The following is a 27,553-nucleotide window of genomic DNA, read 5'->3' on the forward strand; positions in this document are numbered from 1 at the left end:
GTTATATCGTGGTCTAGCTTATCTGTTAACGTGAAGTACATATATCTTGTTTTATCGGTATTAATGCTAAGTCCATTATTGCTAAACCATTACTTAGTTTTAACATATCACTATTAATCCGATTTTTCAGATCTTCAAGGATCGTTTCGGTGTATATTAATGTCATGTCGTCGGCGAAAGATATCATTTTGCCAAAAAGTTTGTATGTACATAAATCATTAATATATATTAAAAATAGGATGGGTCCTAGTACAGACCCTTGCGGGACTCCGTATTTTATTATTTTTGTTGAACTATTGAATGTGCCGTAGCTGGTATATTGTTTTCTATTCTTCAGATAGGATCTGAACTAGTCATTAGTAATTCCTCTGATGCCGTATTTGGACATTTTCAGTAGCAATAGGTCATGATGAACACAGTCGAACGTCTTAGATATATCAAGAAAACGGCTGCCTTGTGCATTCTTTTATTTATTCAATTACAGACCGTTTTATGAAACTCCAATAGCACTTTTTCGGTATTGCATCCAGATCTAAACCCATATTGATTAATTGCGTAAAAGGATATGGTATTTAAATAGCTATTTAAGCATTTTTTTATTAGAATTTCAATAACCTTTGAGATTGTGGATAGTATAGATATTGGTCTGTAATTTTTTATTTCATTTCTGTTACCTCCTTTAAATAGCGGTACAACTGAAGCAGTCGTTAAGTGTTCTATAAACTTACCGTGTTCAGGATTTATTAATGATATTTGTAAAGAACTGTAATTTGTATTTAATGATAATGTTTAGTTTTTTGACATTTATATTGTCACTTCCCATCTTTTTCCCCTTTTTTTAATCCGATCACTACACTCTTTACTTCGTCTTCGTTTACTGCATGTAGATACATGGAATTCTTAATCCACGGAAGGTGACTCACATACTTTATCCTTTCTACAGGGTCGAAATCACAACTACCATAGTTTGTAAAGTGGTTGTTCATTTTGTTAAGTACATCAGTGATGTCATTGCCCTCTGGGAATTCGAGTGTTTTGTACTTTGTGTTACCTATTATCATGTTAACCAACCTCCATTCTTTATTTTTATCATTATTACAAGAAAGAAATTTTGATAGAAGAAAATGTTCTTTTGCCTGCTTTATTTTTTCCTTATGTATTAGCAAAATTTTTGTAATCATGTTCAAACATTAAATTATAGGGATTTTTCCTATGCTTATGATAGAGCTTCTCTTTTGTCCTTATCATATTTTTTAGTTCATCTGCTATCCAGTGTGTGTGAACATCCTTTTTTTATAGTAACTCTTTTTGCTTCATATACTGTTTCCCCTTCTGGTACAAAGCAATTATTGAACCATTCAGTAATCCGTTCCTCTATCTATCCTCTAACTATCCTCTTCATCCAATAGTAGATTGTATTGATTCTCCTACTTACCGTATAGCCAAATATTTAGCTAAATTATTGAAATTTTAAATTGGCAACTCTAATTCTTTTTTAAAGAACTCTTCACATTTCTTAGAAAAATTAAAAAATGTCTCATTAAAACCTACAGATCTTATGGTTAGCTTTGATATAGAATCTTTATATACCAATGTACCTCTCAAGGAAACTTTAAAATTACTTGCTGACATCTTTCCTGAAGACATTATAAAACTGTTCGATTTCGTAATACATTCTGGATATTTCGCATATCAAAATAAATTTTACAGCCAAGTAGAAGGAACAGCCATGGGAAGTCCTCTTTCTCCTGCTTTAGCCAACTTTTATTTAGAACATTTAGAAAAAGTTCTCTTCTCATCTATTTTCCCTCAACCATCCTTTTGGGTAAGATATATAGATGACATCTATACTATTTGGTCACATAGCAAAAACTCTTTACCTTCTTTTTTAAACAGTATCAATTCCTTGCATCATTGTATAAAGTTTACTATGGAAATAGAAGAAAACAACCAGTTATCTTTTTTAGACGTTCTCCTCATCCGGTCACCTTCAAACATTCTTACATCTGCAGTATACAGGAAACCAACGTTCACGGGTCGTTATATTCTTAAAGAATCAGCCCATCATCCATGTCAAAAAACAGGAATTATAAAATGCCTCATCAGAAGAGCAAAAACTAATTGTTCTACCTTTGATTATCTACAGAAAGAACTTTTTACTATCCAACAACAAATGAAACTAAATGTTCTAAATAAAAGTACTCAACATATTCTCAATTCTTATAATCCTCCACAAAACAAAGTTTCAATACGTCGAGTGCCAATTCCTTATATCTCCGGTATTTCAGAACCTATCGCAAGAATTTTAAAGAAATATGATTTAACAGCTACTTATTCACCTATCAACAAATTGTCTTCTCATTTTTCCTTCTCCTAAAGACAAACACTCAACTTTATCTCTTCCTGGAGTTTATCAAATTCCGTGCAACTGTGATCTATCCTATTTTGGACAGACTGGACGTTCTCTTGAAAAAAAGAATCCAAGAACATCAATCCTCCATTCTTCACAACAAACCTGAAAAGTCTGGATTGGCTCAGCATGGGATTGAAACTGACCATGTTACAACATGCTTTGGTCCAGGACTCGCCTCTTACATAGATCCCGTTATAGGTTTGAACGTTTGTTCGAGGAAAGCGTGGAGGCTCTGCTCCATCGTCCCAACCTGAATCGTAATGACTGTATATCTATATCAAAAATCTGGGAAAGTCTAATCAAGATTACTCGTTAATTTTTTTTTTTTAAATCATGTGTCTACTTCAAAATATTCCATTTCATACTTAGTGATATAACATCACGTGGCTTGTTCTATTTTAAATGATCTATTGTTAATATTCTAGCTTGTGTTTTTTATAACTGTTCTTGTAATACCACTGAGGATGGTCTGCTATTTCCAGACTGAAATATCTGGTTAATTAAATATCTTTCTTGTGTTTACGTGCATTTATCATTTTTAAAAACCCGGTTAGACATCCTTTGCTAGCCGAAAATTCTTTATCAGCCTGGGAAGTGGAAGCAGATGGCTCCAATTGCTTCATCTGTTCATAAAACCAAAGAGCTTTTTTGTTTAATTAAATAATCACTCATAAGAATTCTTCGAGTTATTCTTCTATCCAAATTATGAGCGCTTGTTCTGTTTTTTTTTAATAAAGCATCTCTTGAGTATGATGATAATTTGGCACTTAGTTTAGTGCCAGAAATGACAGATTTTCTTATTGCGACTTCATTCTTTTTAATTGCTCTTATAGTAGATTCGCTTAAATTAAAATGTTTACTAATCGCTGTAGATCCTTCTCCTTTTGCTAAGCGATCTAAAATTGCAATTTTCATTTCCAAAGAAATTGCTTTTCTTTTTTTTTTTTTCTCCATTGGGCTGAATTAAATCTTGAAAATAAAAATTAGCAAAATTTAGACTTACGATAATGAAAAGACAAACACTTACTCACATCAAAATTAAACTTCACGGACACTCACTGCTTACACGTTACTCACGTTATGCCAGAATGTGCTGAACATGCTGTTCATTATGTACAACGGTACATAAGTTTTGAAGTTATGTCTGCACTGCATTAACTTCAAAACCACATAAAAAAGGATACGCATAAAAAGAGACCCGAGTGCATGTGTAGTCCACTTTTCAGCAATTAGAAACATGATACAACTAACAAACATAATATACTGAAACGACAACGTGAATTTCCTTCCCTTTTTTTTTTATGAAGTTTTGCCACAAAATAATACTTTTGGCAGCTTCAGCACTTTTACAAAGCAGTCTTGGTGATTTCTATATTATATACACTTGAAAGTTTGTCTTTTATTTTTTATTAAACATTTCTTTCAGTTTTAGTTTAGCTAACATTTTTTTCTTTCGGTTATCTAAAGTTCAATTATTACCAATCAAATGAGTTTCAAGTTCCTAAGCTTTACTTGAAATTTTTCATATGCTATATTCCTTAAAATGTATAATAAAATATTATCAAGGTTTATTCAGTCCCCCCCCCTCTCAATACCAATACCACCCAATATTTTTCTAGCAAAACCATTTATACTATTATTATGAAGAATAATTTTGAAAAAAGAAATAAGGATTTTGAAATCTAGCAAAATTTGATTTTAAATAACCCACCGTTCTAGTGACAGCAGAGTACACAATTTATCAACTTCTTGAAGATGAGACAATTTTTCATTTTGAGAATCTGTAAAGTAATTATTGTCTTCACAGACTTGTTGCAATAATTTTCTCTCTCTCTTCATCTGTTTTTTTAAAAGTTCCTTTTCTTTTCTTTCCTTTTCCCTCTGAAATTAGAACACAGCTAAATTAAATCTGTGCATTTTTAAGCTTATATTCTACTATTATCTTAAAACAAAAATCAACACTGATAAAATGATATATTAATGGTATATTCTACAAATTTTTATATTAGTAGCTGATGACTATCTATATGATTATCTGTGCATTTTGTTAGATTCAAAATGGTTACCACCTATAAAATAGTTTTGTTATGCAAACAGTTATGTGCTATAAGCTACAAACTATAAGCTATTATCTATGAACACTTTTGTTAGCTCCATTTCTTGGTGTATTCAATCCTAGATGCTAGGTGATTTTCATCATTCAGTGAAACTCATCACTTTGCACAGCTAGAACCCGAGGTAGTTGTTATCATGTTTGATTCCCAGAGTATGGAAGTGGGTAAAATTTTTTTTTTAACTTTGAGACAATCTGTTAATTAGCTAAATCAAGAGAAATTCTCTCATTTTAACCATCTTTTTTTTTTTTTTTTTTTTGCTTTGGTTAGGTTGGAATTATAGCCAAAACAATTAAAGCCACGAGGATGGTATATCATTATTATGGAGGTACCTCCTGTGAGAAAATAACTTACCAAAGGATGTTTTTTTTTTCTTTTTTTTTCTTCAGACCTAAATATCTATCATATCTTTCTTTGAAGATATTTACAGACAATGCACCCACAACCTCCAATGGGTAGCTCATTCCACTTACTATAAGAAGAAACTGGCTCTCATATTCTCCTCTTATAAAATCTCATTTGTGTCTATATTAATGAAATCCTCTTACCAACTTATCTGTTTCAATCATAACTGCTCTTTCTCTCTCTTCTATTTATTAGTCAGACTTTGAATGCCACATTCATTCTCCCATTTCTCATATGAATAATTCCAGAAGCCAGATATTATCTTCATTTCTTTTCTTTTCTACTCATTTCCTTTTAATTCTGATGACCATATCTGAGCAAAGCAATCAAGATGTCATATCAAAGCCTTGAAGTGTGGAGGACACTTTCATGTTATCTAAATCCTACAAGTTAGTATTATTTATTTATTTATTTATTTTTTTGAACACTGCAGTTACCTAATGTGATGACTTAACCACCTTAACAATGTGGGACCTTAAACTATCTATCATCATACCTGGATCTCTAGCTTCATTTTGCTTCACTTGTAACAAATTACTATGAATATAATATTCTACCTGCAATGTCCTTTTAGCCCAAAATACATAACCTTGCACTTAGCAATATTCATTGTCATTTGACAACAGAAGTTATTTGTTCACATCAGCATAAAGAATTCCTGTAAGAAAAATTACTATTAATTTTTCTAGCTTTTCATTATCAGCAAACTACTGTGTATTCAGAGACTGACCTCAACAATATTAATATGCAAGTTAAATGCTGAATATCATGGGACTCAGAGTGTAAGCATTAGTGACACCAGACTCTCAAATGCAAATATTCTGAGTACTGAGTGTAAAGGGTACAATATTTTTAGGAGTGATAGACAAGATATGAAAGGGATATGCTGAAAATGATGTTGGGTGATTTGAGTCTGGTTAGGACAGAAAGCTGTAGCTGCAATACTAGTAACAATTCTCATAGTCAGATTAAAGCTATCAGGTGTGGGTGAATTCTAACAAGATCAATACATAGTAGGATGCTGTTCAGACCTAGTGAATCGGTTGCTGGTGATGACAAAATGCATTGCCAAATCGCCCTAACTACCAAACATTGATTGGGAAGTAGTGAAATTTCATGAGAAGAAAGAAATGGAATTAATTAAGCTGTTGTGAGACAGCTTCCTCAAGCAGCATGTGACAGAAAGAACTCAAGATCAAGGAGTACTGGTAGATCTGATTATAGTGTATGAGTGAGTTTCAGTTAAAGAAGGAACTGTTTTGTCTCCAGTTAGTGACAGTAATCATGTTGAACTGACCTGGATTGTGACTAAGCATACGAATGTTCCAATGAAATGGTTATATGATGAACCACAACGTAGGAAATTATGACCAACTAAGAAGTATACAAGATTCTAACAATGAATCTGAATGACAATGACTTTGAAAAGAACAGCATAGTTTACTAAGAGAAAGTCATGCTTGAGCAACATGCTCACATTTTATAATAATGTTATAGCTGAATTATATAAGAAAGGATATCCCATGATACTTTTGGATTTTGTTAAGTGTTTGACAGTATACAGCACGGAAGGCTTTTGCATAAGATAGAGGACATGGGATTAGATTAGAAACTATTAGCTTGGATATTAGCTTAGATTTTAGCATATGCCGTAATCACCTAGTAGTTAGAACATTGTGTTGTGATCTCAATAACCTGGGTTCGAATTCTGGTCACGGCAGTTTCTTGTCCGCCTGGTTGGCCAAGTGATTAGTGTATCCACTCTCCAGCCAAAAGGGGGAGGGTTTGAATCCCATCGTGGGCAGCATGGATGTTTGTGATTGTCTGTGGAAATACTAGTGGTGGTGGTGGTGGTGGTAGTGCTGGATAGATGGCATTGGTGTAGTTTGGGTTAGTTTCAGTTGGTGGATTGAGTGGTGGAGACAGAGTTGTAGAGTAGGTGCCCTCCCTTGATGAGTCTTTGGATTCCCTGGAGGTGTCAAGTAATAATAATAATGATAAAAGGATGGCTTAGTGATTGATATCAAACAGTAGTACATGAAGTTTGCAAGATTTAAGGTGACCAGTGCTGCAGGGATCTGTCCTTGGTCGATCAACATTCAATGTTTACATTAATGACATTGGAAGGATTTGACAGGTAACACATCCTGCCTGTATCTTGCACCATCAGCAGCTTGCTGATATGCAGTACTTGTAGAATAATTTGAAGGGGCTGAAATTGTGACCACACGAAAACAATTATCAGTTCAATGTTAGTAAATGTAAATTATAAACTTTGGTATAATGAGATATCCAATGTCATATTATAATGGTGGGATTATGCTAGAAGAAACTGATCAGGCTAGGGATCTTGGAGTTTTAGAAAACAGAAAGTTGGAGTTCAAGAGAGATATAACAAAGATTTCAAATACAAAGAGGATAACTGCAGTGCTGAAACGAATATTGACATGTAAAGAAAAGGAAGTCATTCTGTCTTTCTTTAAATTGCTTTAATATAACCTCATTTAGACCTATTGTGGACAGATCTGATCTCCTGTTGAAAGATTTTTTCCCCTTGGTTATACTATAAATTAAAGATACCAAGAGCTTGGTTTCATCCTTCATCCAAGTGGTGTATGCAAACACAGTTTGAGGCATGAAGTAACTTCATGACTGGGCTACTTGTATATGGAGGCTAATAACTTCACATTAATTGCCTTATTATCCCATAATGCACCACACATATCCTTGAGGACACGTATAATGCTATGCATTATGGGAAACTCAGACCAGTTTTGACCTTTACCAAGGTCTCATCAGTGGGAGTCACCCCCCAGAAGTGATATGAAGGCTTAATCTTTAATGGCATCTTTAATTTATAGCACAACTGAAAAAAATATTTCAACGTCTATCTCTAATCAAGAGTATTTTGGTAATAAGGTACAAGCTGGGGGCGCCACAATTTAAAATCTCACTCCTCACAAAGAACAATAAAAAAACAGCGTAGTTATAGTTGCAAAATAAAATACTTATTTTTAAATATTAAATTCATAATAAAAAAAACTAGAGGCGCCGCCGAAAAATTTGTGAGGTCTCCTGCTTCCATTTGAAATACATTGTTCTTTCCTTAGAATATAACACTAACAGGAACTCCTGTATTCCATAAAATTCATGTATGAAAGCATACCATTTCTTTGCTGGACGTATATACATGTCCAGCAAACCTGGATAATATTCTATCCACCTGTTGAAAGAACATGGTTATGAAGTGCAGTTTGACCATCATGTCCATTAGAAGGGGCAATAATCCTTCACGCTGAAAAGAACACTTAACTAGATTACCTGGCTTACATAGTAGCTACGTTCAGTTGCCTACAGCAAGAAACGCAGTTGCTTGCTGTTTGCTCGGTAACCAGAATCTAAGTTACATCAGACTAAATACATATGAGTTATATTCATTTTCGTTTTTATCGTATAATTATAGTTTTTAACGCCAACGCAAAATAAGAAATCCTTTCATACTTTCTTCACTTCATATTGTATCACTTGGGAAGATCAATGTCACTATCAATTTTTTTGCCAATTATTTTAATCAGCAATACATTTTAAAATTCTCCCAGAACTTGATATTGAAGATAATTATTGTCAAACAATTATTTTATAAATTCATGAAAATCCGAATCTAAAAATGAATACAGCCTCCATCTGCACCAAATTAAATTTTATTTTTTATTCATAATCTTAGTTCAAAGGTTAGTTCACGGATTGTGCGAAGGTTCGCACTTTTAAATTTTGTTTTATAGAGAATCTTAAGTAAATCTTGAATCAAATCCTGTTATGCATAATTTTTATAACGTAATCTGTATGGTTTTGCATTTCAACTTTTCTTGGTTTCCTCCTGATCACTCACTACAAATAGAAATAAACATCGGCTAATTTTGATATTATGTGGCAGTTTTGAAGTAGTGATATTTTCCCTACAGTTTATCTTTCGAAACATGTGTAGGTGCATGCGTCAAAATGAAATTTTATAAATTTTCATAACAGAATTAATTCGCCTTTAATGGTTAACTCCTCTCCCCTCCCCCAAAATTATCACCACACACACACACACACACAAAATACTGCTAGATAACATATGTGCACTTTCTTTTTGTTTGAATTCGTTATTTTTCCAAAGTAATTGTACCAGAGAACTTTTAATATTCTGATGCCGAAATTAAATTGTGATTATTATAAATTAGCAAATTTTGTATATTTTTTTATTTATATTATTTCCTGATAAGTATAAATCATTAAATTATGTAATATTGGGGAAATTAATGTTTAAAAAAACAGTTTCATCCTACAAAAGCAATTTCAGAATAAAATGTTTTGAACATCTGTAAAGTAATCAGAAAGGTGAAAAATATAATAATAAAAATTTGTGGTATACCAAAAATCCACACATATTGGAAACTACCTCCATTTCAGTTCACACCACCCATATTCCGTTAAAAAATCAGTCATCCTATCACAATTTATAAATGCTTAAAATTTCTCAACAACCGTAATTATCTTAACACAAAATTAAAAAATTTAGCAAGGATTTTTAAAAATCGCAACTATCCCACACAACTAATAAATTACGCAAACAGAATGGCAAAAACCCGTCATAACAACAATACAACCAAAATTGACTTCCCAACATGTATGGTCATCAAACTGCCATACATCCAAAACACATACAAAGCCTACAAATACATTTTCAAACACACGGACTATAAACTAGTATTCACCGCGAACCAAAAACTAGCAACTCTTCTAAAAACCCACTAAATCGCTCACACACAAAGAAATATTTAAATACCACAACTTAGTCTACAAATTTCCTTGCAACAAGACTATGACTGCACTATACAGACTCTACCATTAAGTCTTTATGAACTAGACTACATTTCTGGGACTGTAACATCCCTATTCCGGAACACTTAAACACTAAAAAACAACTCAAACATCAAAAGGAAAAAATACAATACAGAGTACAGGGAAGACAGAAATAGCATCTCACACCCTTGAACTGAAACATATCCTGCAAATCGACAAGGCCATAATAATTGACAAACAAGGCAATGAAACAATGCTTAGAATATCCAAAACAATAGCCATAAAATGTGAAGAAAACTCAATCAACTTCCACCGACCCTACCTAATTTCTGAATGTTGGAAGCTCCACAATTTACAAATCAGGTCACGCCTCCGACCAATAAGCGACAACAAATGCCCTTTTTTGGCAGATACAACATACAGTCATGGCATAGCCTTACACTCACCCCAAAAATGTTCCAATGATGGTCAGATGACCGAAACGGCTCGCACCCCATTAATGTCCCCCCCCCCACCCCCACACCTCAGTTTCTCAAAAAAACCCTTCCCCAAAGAAGCGCCTTGAAGTATAATATATATATGTTATTTTAGAAAAACCAGAGTTTTCAAAATTATTCTTCCCGCCTTGCGTCAAACACTTCCCCCCACCCCTTTTAACAACCTAACAGCTGAAATATGGAGAATGAAGTCATCCTAGCATCTAAACAAGGTATGTACAAAATTTTCTTCCTCAATTATTCTGCTATATTTTCCTTTAAATATACATTTATGTCCTAAAAAATTTTCTTGAGTAAAAAAGCCAATGTATTTAAAATAAGGGACACTCCTAAACAAAAACAAGCTATAATAGCCATAAAAAGTAATAGTTTCAAGAGGAGTAACATGGGAATTTTCCCAGAAATAATACCTATAATAATAAAATAAATTTCTGTGTGTATTCGGCTATTGTTAGGGACTTTTTAGTAAGTTTGCTGGACATGTTCGTTTCTCGCTTTCTCAATAATTTTCATTCGCTTACGGACTGTTATTCGAGCAGAAAGGAATAGGTCTATAACCCCTCTCCCCCCCAAAAAACATAAATGATTATGTAATACATATGCACCTTTTCTTTTAAATAATTCGAATCTTTTTTTTTTTTCAAGATAACCGTATCAAATTATTTATAATTTTTTGATAATAAAAATGAAACTGATCACTATAAATTAAGAAATCATTTTGGTATAACTGTTGTATCAGTCTGTAAAAGATATGTCAGTATTTCTGTGTTAGGATGTCTGTAATCAACAATGGAAAACGAAACAAGACATTCTTGATGTATTCTACACTATAGCTAGGTAATTTAGTGTGATTTCTGCAGAAACTTTCTCTCTTGTCTTTCTCAATAGCAGTGAGAATAATCTAAGTGTAGCTTTTCCTCCAGCTAAGAGGATTATTATGGAGTATTTCGAAGACGTAGTAATATTTAGAATTAAAAAATAAATAAATAACAAAAATAACACTACTGAAATTTCAGCAGACTGCTGAACAACTTATTTCAGATTGCAAAGAAATAGTACAGAATAAGAAGCTTCGACGGCACAACATTATTGCTTTATTTTTTTATTTTATTTTTTTTTGTCAATAAGGTAAACTGAAGTAACAGATTTTGAATACTGTCTAAATGCTTTCAAACCAGTAGAAATTTAAAGTAGTTATGTAATTGAGTTCCAGGAGAGGAGAAGGGAGGTAGATGCAGTAGAAAATCTTCAAAATGACACAAATTTTGAATTATTTCGTATAGGATACCCTTCATATTATATTTTCAGCATAGCTACAGTGGTTATACTGGATATTACAGTAATGTGGATCCTTAAAAAAAAAATCTGTTGCAGTTTTAAGCAAAAGACAAAGGTGAAGAGTCTCTGATAAAATACCATTGGATATAAATTTTTGATATTAAAAAGATTCGCAATCGGAAACCCTGAGTATGCAGTTTAACATCATTTGTTGTTCATATATAAAAAAAAAAAAAAATTCCTAAAATTGAAATGTGCGAAAAGAAAGCAAAATGTCATATTTATTTCAATAAATCTTATATAAAAAATATAAATATTTGACATAATATTTCCAATGCAAACAATCATTTTGATTATTTATTTTTGCACATGTGAAATTCGTTATTATTTTGGGAAGAGACACAATAAATAAATTGTGCAGCAAAAAAAGATCAAATATTGTAGGACAATAAAGGAAATTAGAAGTAATACAGTGCACATAAAGACAATAATCCGTTAACAACGGGGGGGGTGATTGCATTTTAACAGATAGAATGCTGATGAAACTTCATCAGCGTTCTAACCTTTTATTAGGTGAAAGGGATTTTTAGTATATTTGAGAACAGATATATTCAACATAACTTAGCCAGTTTTGTTGTAAAAAGTGCTGCATTTTAAGAAATATTAGCAGCATAATAATAAAATAGCAAAATTCATAATGCTTCAGAATATGATAATACCAAATCAAGATGAGACACATCTGTAGAAATCAATTATTAGAGTCCTTTTAATTATGAAGTCTATAAAGATATACTTAATAAATTGGTTGTATTTTTGTGTTTTTACTTAAATAAACTAGTTTCAATTTGTCACAGGTGGTTTTCGTTTCTGGACTACTATACTAAATTATTACCATACCTTTTAATATTTTTTCGGTATTCAGAATTTTTGTAGCAACTATGATGCTTATCAAACAAAATCAACAATCAACATTACAATTGAAATCTTTCACAGAAAGATTTTAATTACATCTTTCTTTAAATTAATTATGATTCAAATACATGGAATATTTAAGTTTAAATAATATATATATTTAGAATTAAATTAAAAGATTTTAAACTATTTAGAAAATTTAATATTAAATATAAAGTATCGTAGAAGTTGCATAATTATTTATAATCCATCGATATAAGTTAGTCATTTATGTATATAAAATAACTTACAACGTTGCTGGTTTAATATTATCAAGATTTTTTTAACATTAATATTTATTGTATACATGTGAAATTCGTTTTTATTTTTGGGAACCACAATAAATTGTGCACCAAAAAGGGTCAAATATCGTAGAAGAGTAAAGGAAATTCCGAATAATGGTAATTAAACTGATAGTTTAGTTTAATTACCGTTATTTGGCTAGTATTTGTAAAGGATTATACTGTATACAAGTGTATATACCTAATTATATGGTTAAAGCAGTTGTCGCAGTCGGTAAGAATATATTTTTCAATTAATTTATTATTCTTATTTTACTGTTACTTGTTTATTTTAACAAAACCAAGATGCTACTGTTTCTATTTTTGTATTTTTTTAGCTTCTAACGTACTTGTTTAGTTTATTTTGGATTTAATAAATATTTACTTCACTTTTGATAAATTAATACACATAATGATGCCAAGAATATTTGAATCCAGAGCTAGTAAAAGAAATCAACTCAGAGAAAATGAAAAAAACAGCTAAATAGTCTAAAGGGGACAATTTTGCCTTTCTTGCATTCTGAAAATGAAGAATTTCGTAGAACTGAAGTTGTACTTCACACTTCTCGGAATGAAAACGAAACATTGGTATCATTATCAGGAGGAGATGAAAGTGAAAATGAAGAACATCAAAATGATGTGGAAAACATAGAAGGAGAGAAAGAAGTAAATGAAACAAATCAAGAGGGTTCTGAAGAAAATTTTCAATCGGAGTCTGTACTTACCAGCAAGCAAGCTATCTCTTATCCTAGTGATATAGCAGTGTGGCCACTTACTATTAATGAAAAGTTTATCAAGCATATTTTATTAAATATGCCTGAGAATGTTGGTAAAATCAAAAATTTAAAAAAAGAATATATGTCAGAAATGTAAATGAATCATATTTTTACTGTAAAAAGGAGAATGGAACAAAGGAGAAACGAGAGTGGCTAATTTTTTCAGAAACCAGCAAAGCAATTTACTGCATTGTTTGTAAATTGTTTTCTAAGTCAAATAATAGCTTAATGAAGAGTTTTAATGACTGGGGAAATATAACACGAACCTTATGTGATCACGAGTATTCTACTGAGTATATACGAGTGATGTGCACATATTGCAAAAGAAAATCAAGTTCTGTAAAAAGTCAAATTGATCAAACAAATACAATCTGAAGAAAATTATTGGAGAGAGGTTTTAAAAAGAATAATAGCTACCATTAAGTTACTGAGTAAACTAGGGATAGCATTTAGAGGAAATACAAATGATATTTTTTCTGATTCTTGCAGAAATTATTTATCGTGTTTACATTATTTAAGTGAATTTGATGATTTTTTAAAACATCACATGAAAATGTACACCAACTGTGGTTCTGGCAGATCAAATTATCTTTCTTACCACACTTGTGATGAATTCATAGCGTTAATAGCTAAAAAAAAAAAACAACAGAAATATCAGAAATTAAGGAAGCTGCTTATTTTGCAATAATACTCGATTCAAAGGCAGACATTGCTCATAATGACCAATTAGCTATGATATTTAGGTATGTTGCCACAAATTCTGACATTAAAGAAACATTTATCAGGTTCATCAGTATTACACAACATAATTCCTTATATTTAGAAGAGGTAGTGTTAAAAAAAATTAGAAGAATTATCTTTGGATATAACAATGTGCAGAGGGCAAAGCTATGATAACACTGCCAATATGAACGGTACCAATACAGGTTTACAAGCCAGGCTGAAAAAACAGTCCCTCTGCATGTTTTACTCTTCACTTACAAACTGGTAAGTGAAGAGTACAATCATGATTTCCAGCAACAAATGATGAAAATCTTAACATATAAAAGTTCATTACATAAAAGGCACAACCAGCTTTCTAAGTCTTTCCTTTTTCTTTTTTTTTTTAAATAAAGCAAAAGTAACTTGTCATAATCAAGCCAGGGGCAATTATTGTCCTACTGTAACAAGTATGACAAGGCCACATGTTCTCACAACACTTCACAACATAAATGTAGCTGTATCCTAGGTTTAATTAGAGAGCAGTTGTGTCTTGTGTGAGAAAACTTGATCCATTAGAGGGGGAAGCCCCATTTCACATTATATCATCACCTTCTAACATGAGGAGTTCTGTTGATACCATGACGAGGACTATGAGAGTGACTACAAGAATAACGTCTTTGTGGTGAGACGGGACCGTGATCTTCTGTTTCCTCCATAACCACACTAACTACAGGTCAAAGTCCAGGCTGGAAAGCCAATTCAAGGCCTCATTCGTCACTTTGTGCATGTCTTGTAGGCCACCACCATGAAATTGGCACCTTGGGCAGTAGTACAAAATATGAGTAATCGTCTGAGTCATGGGAGAACAATCACAATAAGGGTGATCTGACAGCCCCCATTTATGTAGAAGGTGGTCACATCTGCCCTGACTAGTTCTGATCCTGTTTACTGATGACCAAATCTTCCTAGGAAGATCAAAAACAGGCTGCGGAGCACAAGGATCTTCAACCAGGAAGCCATTTGTTGGTAGACTATTGGACCAGTGTTCTGCCCATATGTCAGCTATTGATGGTAGCAGAGCTGAAGAGAGAGTTCGTCCATAGACCAGAGAGGTTTTCTAGATTTGAGGCATAGACTAGGTGGGTTTATGAGAGTCTGATGTAGGGGAAGGAGTGGGTTGCTCACTGCTTTATTAAATTCCTTAATCGAGGCTTGTCTTCTTCGTATGTGTGGTGGAGCAATGTTAGATAGAACAGGCAGCCAGGAGAGAGGGGTGCTTCTCACTGTCCCACTAATTGTGTGCATGGTAGAGTTTAGCTGGGTGTGTGTGTATGTTCTTCTTTCCGAGACAGGGGCACAATATTCTGCTGCAGAGAATGTGAGGGCTAGTGCAGACAACCTTAGGACTTCTGCACCACAACCCCAGGTTGTTCCAGCAAGCCTTGAAATGATATTATTTCTGGTTTTAATTTTATTGGAGAGGTTGATGATGTGCCTTTTATAGGTTAGGCTTCTGTCCAGGCTCACCCCAAGGTATTTTGGGTAAGGCTCGTGTTCTACCCTTTTTCCACGGAAAGAAAGGTTGAGTTGTTGATTCGCCTCTGCATTGTACAGATGGAATACTGAGGACACTGTTTTCGTTGGATTTGGCTTCAAGTACCACTGCTTATAGTACTCTTCCAGGGTGTACAATTATATACTGTGCCCAAGTCATTCCTTAAATTTAATTGGCAACTATGAGGCAGAATCTTGCCCGGAAGCAGTGCAATATTTTTGTTTTATTCAAAATGTATATTTTGGTCCGTGCGGTTAGCCTAGTGGCTTTGCGCTTCGCAACCATATGCCTGGGGAAGGAGTGGCCTAGGTTCGATTCCTGTCCATGACGTGAGGAGCTTAAGGATCTTCCTCAGCCATAGCCAAGTTAGCCGGTCTTGGGCGTGGGCAGCAGGGTTTTTTCCGCCAGTTTATCTGGGGTTTTTCATCCCGCAAGCAGGCAAACCGGCCCCGTGAACACACAGGTTACAGTCATAAATACTTACGGCAAGGAAGGCAATGGGAAACCACCTTGCTCATAATCATCTCTTCCTAGAATGGTAGCATATAGCTACCCTCCCGCGGCCGTATGGCAGATGGGAACCAGAAGAAGAGAAAATGTATATAATTACTTTTCATCTTCAACAAAAAGATGGGGTATACTCCTTAAACAATTAGAAAACAAAACTCTTTAACAGTTAAAAGACTAAGTGAAACGAGGTGGTCTGCAAGAGCTAATGCTATATTGGCTTTGAAACGTGACTATAAACAAATTAAAGACGCATTACTTGAACTGCCCATTTCTCCTCATGAAAAATCTATTTCTAAATTAGAGAGCTCATAATTGGCTGAACATTTTGACAAACCAGAAACAGCAATTTTAACAGCTGTGTAGGACAAAATTTTACAACGAATACATGCTATTAGTAAATCTCTACAAGATCCCAATATGGATTTGTTTTTAGCTAATAATTTGTTACAGTCTTTAGTTGGTTTTATTTTAGATATAAGAAATAGTTTTGCTGCTGTAAATGAAGAAGTGAATTTATTAACAGATGAGACAAAATTTAATGATGAAAAGAAAAGAGTTAAAAAACGACAAAAAAATGAGTGACGAAGTTTCACAATCTAACAATGAGATATTATATTACATGGGAAAGAAAATTTCGTTGTGAACACTTTTAATGTCATTTGCAATAAGCTAATTTGGAAATTAATGAATGAACAAAAAGCTATTTCAACATATTAGATACATTTGACATTTTTTTAAAGAAAGATATAGATCAAGACAAGTACAAGACTAGTATTAATAAAATTTTACAAACTTATGGGACTGATATTGATCCAGAAAAATTTACTGATGAAGTTAAGCAATTTTTAATAATGATAAAGGAAGAAAATTCTTCAATCAAAAATATGCACAAATTTATAAACGATGGGTTAAGGTCTACTTTTCCGAACATAGAAACAATTTTTAAAATATTTTTGATGATACCTATTTCAAATGCAAGTGCTGAACGCTCATTTTCAGTGTTGAAACAAATAAAAAATTATTTAAGAAGCAACTTGCACCAAAATAAAACAAGTGACCTGTCGTTATTATGCATTGAATCAGATGTAATGGACACCATTAATTATGATGACATTATGGATATATTTGATAAAATATATCCATAATGTCATCCATAATGTCCATATATCCATAATGTCGCCCGTTTAGCGACAAACGCTAAACACATTCCTCAGCCACCTAAACAAACAACACGAATGCATACAATTTACCATCGAAATCGAAAACCAAAATTCGCTCCCGTTCCTAGACACACTAGTTACACGTCTTCCTTCAGGCAGTCTATCCTTCACGGTCTACCGAAAACTGACACACACGGGCCAATACATACATGCGAATTCATACCACCACCCAGCACAAAAATATGGAGTCATAAACACCCTTAAAAACAGAGCCACAACTATTTGCTCTAACCAGCAAGCCCTGAAACAAGAACTAAAAATCATTAGTGACACATTCATAAACAATGGCTATAACAAAAATACTGTCAATAAAATACTCTATAAAACCACAACAAAAACGAATCTAGATTACAGTAAAACCATAGCCATCCCAATACATTAAAGGGTTATCGGAAAAAATCAACAGAATCCTACAACATTATAACCTCAATGTCACCTTTAAACCACCCACTAAACTTAAAACCATATTCAGCTCCTCTAAGGATCCTCTTCTCCCATTAGCACATCCTGGAGTCTATTGCATCCGCTGCACCTGTAACTTACTGTACATTGGTGAAACAGGACGGACAATCCCTATACGCAAGAAAGAACACATTAGACACATTAAATATAACCATTATGGTGAAGCAGGCCTCTCAGACCATGCACTTAACACTTTACACCAAATCAACTGGAAAAGCACCTGCTCCTTACACCGCACAAAAACATGGTACGAAAGAAAATTTAAAGAATCCTGCGAAATCCTGATAAACCACCCAAATATCAACAATAAAGATGGTATGAAAATTCCAAGGATCTGGATGGCACACATTCAGCCAACCTAATATGAAAGATTCAACATAAGTCAGGACTCTAACCAATCCACTAGTATTAGAAACTATTCCACTCCAACTGGCTGGAATGATGTTAATATATGTATATAGTAGACAACACAAATAATAGGACTCTAGCGTTGATGTATAATTTTTTTTTTTTTTCACCAGAGGTCAAGCCAACAATTGTGGTAGCGGTTAGTCAGTGTCTTTAACGAACCAGTATGATTGTAGTATAGCTTGTTTCTTGTGTATATTTGTACGCCCCAGAAGATGACCTTGACATAAAGGTCGAAACGTCGAATTGTAAAATTTTAGTAATATTAAACTAAAGTTTTTATTCAAACACGGTAGTTGTCTCCATAATTTCCAAAAATGCATTCGGATCACCATGCAAGCCTAAAAGAAAGGAAAAAGACAAAAATTGTGAAAATGGCCAGGAACCTTAAAAATGTGAACTGCATCCTTAACTGAGATCTTTTAGACCAAGTAATATATTTCAATTGTTTAGGCACAATTATTTATGAAGATGACATTAAATTTGGAAATAGATAATAAAATCAACAGAGGAGCTGAGTGAGTGATGAGGAGTCAGTTGAATACATTTATACAGAATACAAGAGAAATAAGCCAACACGCTAAATTAGCAATATATGAGTGCTCGAACAAATTTCAGACATAAGACTATTACACTTTTTTATAAAATCTTTATCAAGTAGCTTTATTTTTATCCTCCTACATGTTTCGCCAATCTGTTTCTATTGGCATCCTCAGGGAATACAAATCAGTAAGCACAAAATGAAGGTTACAGACTAGGTTATAACCGATGGTTCTAAATCATACAAAAATTGGTATTGTGCGTGACAATGTGCGTGTCTCGTTAACGTGATTTATTCGTGATGACTCATGATGTAATTGTTATGAAAGTTCATTTCTTTGAAGTTTAATGATCTGACAAAAGTTTTCCAAATTTCTGGTAAAATTAGACCTTGATTCTTGTTTAGGTTTTCAGTTTTACGGGCGACTGTAGCTGCTTCTTTAAAGGTTCTTGAATGGTAGTTATCTTCTATGTATGGCAATAGGCTCTTATCCCACTCAATGTGATGGTTAGTAGAGGCAAAGTGGCATGAAAGGCCTGAAATGTCTTGTCTGTTATTTCTGACATATCCTATGTGTTCTTTCTTTCTCGTTTCGAAGCTTCTAGATGTCTGACCTACGTAACTAATACCACATGAGCAAGGAATATTATATACTCCAGAGTATTTGTAGAATGGGTGAGGATCTTTCGGTGATCTTAAAAATTTCCGAATAGTATTGATTGGTTTGAATGCCACTCTGATCTTGTATGATTTTAAAAGGTTAGCTAATTTTTTGGAAAGGTTGTTGACAAAAGGAATTGTAATTGTACTGATGTATTGGACGTCATCACGTTGTCGATGTGGTATATCAGTAAATAGAATCTTGTTATAGAGTCTTTTAGGGTAACCATTTAAAGAAAGTTCTCTGGATATTGTGGTTAATTCTATTAGTAGGTCATCCTTGTCTGTCGTATACTGTATAGCTCTTTTCTTGAGACTATGGATAATGCTAAGTTTCTGAGCTATGTGATGAGCTGAGTTGAAATGGAGGTAATGTCCAGTATTTGTAGGTTTTCTGTATACAGATAGGTTGATACTATTATTGGATTGTTTCTTTATTAAAATGTCAAGGAATGAATCATTATTCTAACTGATAAGCTTAGGCGTTGCTGGTTATTCATGACTTATTTTTTCACGGTATTAACAACACCACAAACACTTTTATTAACAAGGATGTTTTATTAACGCTAATATTTCGCTGATTTTCAAATCAGCATCATCAGAGCACAACACACATGTAAACGCGACAGTGAGTGAAACAATATAATTGCAGAAAGACAAAAGATCGAAAGTCCTATTTTTGGTGCCCTCTAACGAGGAAAAAAAAAAAAAAAAAAAAAAAAAAAAAACGCAGCAGTTATCCAGGAGTTTTTCTTAGGATAACGGTCTCCCAGATTTTTGGCAAATTAATGCAACCATATTTGTTAAGGTTGGGAGAATTCTTCAAAGCCATTGCTGACTCAAAAAATAGTCTTTCAGATCTATAACGACTCCTAAATAGCACATTCGTTTTTCTCCATCTAATCCTGTGTGAAGGAGTGTCCAAAGCGTGGTCTGCCAGTCCCGACTTGCCATAGTAATAGTAGCGAATGTATCTTTCATGTTCTTCCAGGCGGATGTTCACTGATCTTCCTGTTTGCCCATAATAGGCCAAGTCACAGTCACATGGAACTTCATACACTCCTGGGTGTGCTAAAGGGTGAAGTTTATCCTTTGGTGAGCGGATCAGAGTTGCCAGCTAGACATGAGGCTTGAAGGTGGTGCGAAGGCCATGTTTCACCAATACTTTGGCTATCTTTTCCGATGTACCTCTGATGTAGGGAATAGAAATGGTCATGTTGTATTCTTGTGTATTAGGGGGGGGGCAAGGTAATGGGCCTATGTAGTATTTTTTCTATTTTGTAGGGATTGTAGCCGTTGGCTAAGAACGTATGGCGTAGGTACTGGAGTTCCAGTACCTGCGCTTAAGCTACTTGATATAAAGCTACTATAAAGCTACTTGATAAAGATTTTATAAAAAAGTGTAATAGTCTTATGAATAATTGTCAAGAAAAAATTCAACATAATGAACAGGATCAACGAGTTCACCAAACAAAAGGTACGCAATCTCGAAGGTTTAAAATGCAAAAAAGCTAGGTATTTAAACCATCTGACTTTTTTAAAAAGATGTAGAGACAATAGCGTGATCCCAAAATTTCTTCGTTTGAAACAATTTTATAAAACTAGACAGGCCAACTTGATTTACCAACGAACTTCGTATGCTCTTCTTAGAGAAAGAATTTGCCATACGAGATTCATGCTTAGCAAAATAGACTCACACTGCTATAATTTATTCACAGATATCTCTAATAATCTTGACGCTGAGACATGGCAACTATTAGACAATATGATTAACCACAGTTTTACCAAAACATTTAATCACAGCAAAAAGACACAAATTGATAAATTTAATTTACTATATGATAATCATAACAACTGCAAACCTTCTCTACCAGATAAGCAAGTGATAATTAACCTATCTAAACACGTTTTAAGTAAACCTGAGATCTCTATCCTCAAAAAAGGTTTCAACTTTGCTTTAAAACCCACTATCATTCCTAAAATAGAGTTCATCTGCAACTTAGAAAAAGCCTTCTCATTACTACCAGCTCCCACAGCTAATGATTTGCGATTAAAAAGCAGCATAATCCTTTCAGCTCAGTCAAGATCTCCTAACACCAACTCTAACCAAATGGAAAGAAGAACGCTTCTCAAATTAAGGAATAATAAAGATATCATCATACTCAAAGCCGACAAAGGTAATAATACAGTTATATTAAATACTTCAGATTATAAAGAAAAAATTAAAAATCTATTATCTGATAGGTCTGTATATGAAGTTCTCAGTAGAGATCCTACCACTAAAAATCATAATGACACCAATGAATTATTACGTGGAATGAATAATTGGCCTATAGAAATTATAAAAAAATTAAAATCTATGCACCAACTTACTCCTAGATTGTATGGTCTTCCAAAAATTCACAAAGAAGGTATTCCATTACGTCCAATAGTTGATGGAATCTATTCTCCCACTTACCAACTATCCAAGTATCTTGCGAAGATTTTACAACAACACATTCACGTCTCGGATACTTATATTAAAAACTCAAAACATTTTATAGATAAAATAAAAAACATCCCTATTTTTGAAGAGGATATACTAGCAAGCCTGGACATCACATCTCTGTTTACTAACATTCCAGTGGTTGAAGTCATCAACATCTTAGACAAATTGTTCCCAAGAAACATCACTACTTTGTTCAATCACTGTTTAACTTCTAACTATTTCATTTGGCAAGAAACGATCTACAAACAACTCACTGGATTAGCTATGGGTAGCCCCCCCCCTCTCACCTCCTTGTGCTGACTTATTCATGGAAGATCTAGAGAAAAAAATATTAACCCAGATCTTTCCAAAACCGAAAATTTGGTACAGATATGTAGATGACATCTTTATCATTTGGGATCATACAAAAGAAGAACTAATGAATTACCTCAACCAAATCAATAGTTTCCACAATACCATCAAATTCACATTAGAAATAGAAAAAGATAAAAAATTGCCATTCCTTGACATTTTAATAAAGAAACAATCCAATAATAGTATCAACCTATCTGTATACAGAAAACCTACAAATACTGGACGTTACCTCCATTTCAACTCAGCTCATCACATAGCTCAGAAACTTAGCATTATCCATAGTCTCAAGAAAAGAGCTATACAGTATACGACAGACAAGGATGACCTACTAACAGAATTAACCACAATATCCAGAGAACTTTCTTTAAATGGTTACCCTAAAAGACTCTATAACAAGATTCTATTTACTGATATACCACATCGACAACGTGATGACGTCCAATACATCAGTACAATTACAATTCCTTTTGTCAACAACCTTTCCAAAAAATTAGCTAACCTTTTAAAACCATACAAGATAAGAGTGGCATTCAAACCAATCAATACTATTCGGAAATTTTTAAGATCACTGAAAGATCCTCACCCATTCTACAAATACTCTGGAGTATATAATATTCCTTGCTCATGTGGTATTAGTTACGTAGGTCAGACATCTAGAAGCTTCGAAACGAGAAAGAAAGAACACATAGGATATGTCAGAAATAACAGACAAGACATTTCAGGCCTTTCATGCCACTTTGCCTCTACTAACCATCACATTGAGTGGGATAAGAGCCTTATGCCATACATAGAAGATAACTACCATTCAAGAACCTTTAAAGAAGCAGCTACAGTCGCCCGTAAAACTGAAAACCTAAACAAGAATCAAGGTCTAATTTTACCAGAAATTTGGAAAACTTTTGTCAGATCATTAAACATCAAAGAAATGAACTTTCATAACAATTACGTCATGAGTCATCACGAATAAATCACGTTAACGAGACACGCACATTGTCACGCACAATACCAATTTTGGTATGATTTAGAACCATCGGTTATAACCTAGTCTGTAACCTTCATTTTGTGCTTACTGATTTGTATTCCCTGAGGATGCCAATAGAAACAGATTGGCGAAACATGTAGGAGGATAAAAATAAAGCTACTTGATAAAGATTTTATAAAAAAGTGTAATAGTCTTATGAATAATTGTCAAGAAAAAATTCAACATAAATTTCAGACAGTTTGAACAAATTTTAATTAATGGATCTGAGAGGTGGGTTTAAAAATAAAAGTCGATGAAAGACTACTATGATTATCATTAATGTTCCCCCAAAGGCAGACTCACAGCTCACTCATTCCACACTCACACCATGAGAAGAATGCTGATGTCACATTCCTAACAACATGTGGCTGCCCAGTTTCCAACAATGACACAGAGTTCTACCTCCATCATCCCAGAGCAACAAAATCTCACTTATGGCAATTTGACTTTGCCAAAATATTAGAAGCATGAATTAAGTTTTTTCTAATATATATATATATATATATATATATATATATATATATATATATATATATATATATATATATATGAAACGTACTATTAACTCGGGGTTGGGATATGTTCATTTTTCTAAATTAACTGACTTAAACCCGAGAATTATAACACAATGACATTTATTTGAAAAAAAAAAAAACGCAACATGTTTCGTCAAGAATGACTTCTTCAGGCGATAAGAACACAGAAAAGATAATAAAAGACACTTAAATTAACATTGACACACTCCAAAGCTATACAATTACAAAGCCATAATATTCGACTGTAAATTACAGTTATTATGAGCTTGAACTACAGTCCGAGTTAATGTTCTATTGTTGTGCACCTGTGCGTGTGTGGAATCACGCGATCTCCAGTATCTAATAATAGAGTTGAAAGAGTCAGCCAAATTATAGCTAAGATTATTATTCAAATGCAAAGGGTCTAAGGTGATTTCCCTTGACTCGACAATGCGGCGCTCTATTTCATCATGGCAGATGTGTAGGTTTGAAGTGAATGTCCAATTTATTTCATGTTGGTGGCCTTCGTTGTTCGTGTTTATTGAAAGCAGGACATGGCCCGACAGAGCAGTTGCTCTGGTTCTCTTATAAGCAATATCTCTCTGATGCTCTTCTAGACGTAGTAAGATAGATTTCTCTGTCTGCCCATAGTAAGGCTTTCCGCATTCACCAGTGACCTTGTATACACCTGGGAATTGTAGAAGGTTGTGAGGTTGTTTATAGTTGTTGAAGCGTGATATTATTTTTGGCAGAGTCGAGAAGCACGTTTTTATGTTAAACTTCTTTAGAATTCTGCTCAGCTTTTTGGATAGTGTGCTGATATATGGCAAGACGATATGACCTTTGGAGTCGTCCTGTGTCTCTACGTTGTTACGTTGACAGCGGGATAATTGGTTGTTAATACTTTTTAGAGAGTAGCCATTGTTTTTAAATGTCTATTTAAGATGTTGTAGTTCCTTTTTCAGTTCTTCTTCATCTGACAGTACAGATCTTGCACGATTCGCTAGAGTTGATATAATACCCAACTTTTGCGCTGGATGGTGATGGGAGGACGCATGCAAATATCTGTCTGTGTGTGTTGGCTTTCTAAAAATAGAGACTTTAATTGATTCAAGCATCTTGGTGAGTTTAACATCTAGGAAGCAGATGGAACTATTTTCTTCAATCTCCATAGTCAATTTTATATCTTGATGGTGGTTATTTAAGTGGTCGAGAAATATTTGGCGTCATCATTAAAAGCTTATGCGGGAAAATCTTCTTCTTATATTAAAAACTCAACAGATTTTGTCTCTAAAATAAAGGACCTAAAACTAAAATCTTCTGATATCATGGTGAGCTTTGACATGGTAGCACTCTTTACCAACGTTCCGACACAGGACATTCTCCATATTTTAAAAAACAAGATTTCAAATAAAATGTTCTCTCTGTTATCTCACTGTGTAAACTCTGGCTATTTTGAATTCGAAGGAAAACTATACAAACAGGTCAAAGGATTAGCTATGGGAAGCCCTTTCTCTCCTGTGTTAGCCAACATTTTTTTCGAGGACTTTGAAGTAAAGGCGATCTCCTCTTTTACTTTAAAACCAAGAATTTGGCTTAGATATGTGGACGATATATTCCTCATATGGGAGCATGGTACTGAGAATCTTCACAAGTTTCTCGACCACTTAAACAACCACCATCAAGATATAAAATTGACTATGGAGATTGAAGAAAATAGTTCCATCTGCTTCCTAGATGTTAAACTCACCAAGACGCCTGAATCAATTAAAGTCTCTATTTTTAGAAAGCCAACACACACAGACAGATATTTGCATGCGTCCTCCCATCACCATCCAGCGCAAAAGTTGGGCATTATATCAACTCTCGCGAATCATGCAAGATCTGTACTGTCAGATGAAGAAGAACTGAAAAAGGAACTACAACATCTTAAATGGACATTTAAAAACAATGGCTACTCTCTAAAAAGTATTAACAACCAATTATCCCGCCATCAACGTAACAACGTAGAGACACAGGACGACTCCAAAGGTCATATCATTTTGCCATATATCAGCACACTATCCAAAAAGCTGAGCAGAATTCTAAAGAAGTTTAACATAAAAACGTGCTTCTCGACTCTGCCAAAAATAATATCACGCTTCAACAACTATAAACAACCTCACAACCTTCTACAATTCCCAGGTGTATACAAGGTCACTGGTGAATGCGGAAAGCCTTACTATGGGCAGACAGAGAAATCTATCTTACTACGTCTAGAAGAGCATCAGAGAGATATTGCTTATAAGAGAACCAGAGCAACTGCTCTGTCGGGCCATGTCCTGCTTTCAATAAACACGAACAACGAAGGCCACCAACATGAAATAAATTGGACATTGACTTCAAACCTACACATCTGCCATGATGAAATAGAGCACCGCATTGTCAAGTCAAGGGAAATCACCTTAGACCCTTTGCATTTGAATAATAATCTTAGCTATAATTTGGCTGACTCTTTCAACTCTATTATTAGATACTGGAGATCGCGTGATTCCACACACGCACAGGTGCACAACAATAGAACATTAACTCGGACTGTAGTTCAAGCTCATAACTGTAATTTACAGTCGAATATTATGGCTTTGTAATTGCATAGCTTTGGAGTGTGTCAATGTTAATTTAAGTGTCTTTTATTATCTTTTCTATGTTCTTATCGCCTGAAGAAGTCATTCTTGACGAAACATGTTGCGTTTTTTTTCAAATAAATGTCATTGTGTTATAATTCTCGGGTTTAAGTCAGTTAATTTAGAAAAATGAATATATATATATATATATATATATATAAAATAGTAACCAGTTCAAGTCTAAAGGTGGTGCAACACCAGGGCAACTCATTGTAAAGGTGGGTAAAGCTCTGATCAATATTCTTAGTATTTTCCATAACGTAAAGCACATCTCACTAAGATATGTATACTGCAATACATTATTATGGGTGGGGTCACTACCCAGACCGGTTTCAACCCTTTTTGAGGTCTCCTCAGTGAGTAGCCAGTCCCTAAATACCAAGGTTTTAGTAATACAGAGCCTTATCAACTTTACCTATGCAAGTTGCTAAAAGGTGTTTTTATTTTGAATAATCTCTGGAGAAGATATAGATGTAAATAAGTTTTTTTACCTTGGGAATAATATATATTATGGTTACCAAGTAATTTTATAAACTTGGTTATTTTACTCCTAATCCCAAGTAAGCAAACAGTTAAGTTTGCACCTGAAATGTAGTTCAAGTCTAAAGGTGGTGCAACACCAGGGCAACTCATTGTAAAGGTGGGTAAAGCTCTGATCACTATTCTGAGTATTTTCCATAATGTAAAGCACATCTCACTAAGAGATGTATACTGCAATACATTATGGGTGGGGGTCACTACCCAGACTGGTTTCAATCTTTTTTGAGGTCTCCTCAGTGAGTAGCAAGACCATAAATACCAAGGTTTTAGTTGCACCACCTTTAGACTTGAACTACGTTTCAGGAGCAAACTTAACTGTTTGTTTACTTGGAATTAGGAGTAAAATAACCAAGT

At 33.9% G+C, this 27,553-nt stretch overlaps 1 protein-coding gene across 1 annotated transcript in view; it reads right to left on the minus strand.

The window, feature by feature from the left end:
- The window catches only part of LOC150108433 (dnaJ homolog subfamily C member 2), a 337,407-nt gene that overhangs the window by 80,652 nt on the left and 229,202 nt on the right, over positions 1-27,553 (minus strand). Inside the window, exon 11 of the mRNA XM_090415844.1 lies at positions 4,125-4,294. Within this exon, the coding sequence (XP_090271970.1) occupies positions 4,125-4,294 (170 nt within the window). The remainder of the gene's footprint in view (positions 1-4,124; positions 4,295-27,553) is intronic.

Source organism: Typopeltis vanoorti, chromosome 3, assembly GCF_054136105.1.
Source record: "Typopeltis vanoorti isolate ZY-2024b chromosome 3, IOZ_Tvanoo_1.0, whole genome shotgun sequence".
NCBI lineage: Eukaryota > Metazoa > Arthropoda > Arachnida > Uropygi > Thelyphonidae > Typopeltis > Typopeltis vanoorti.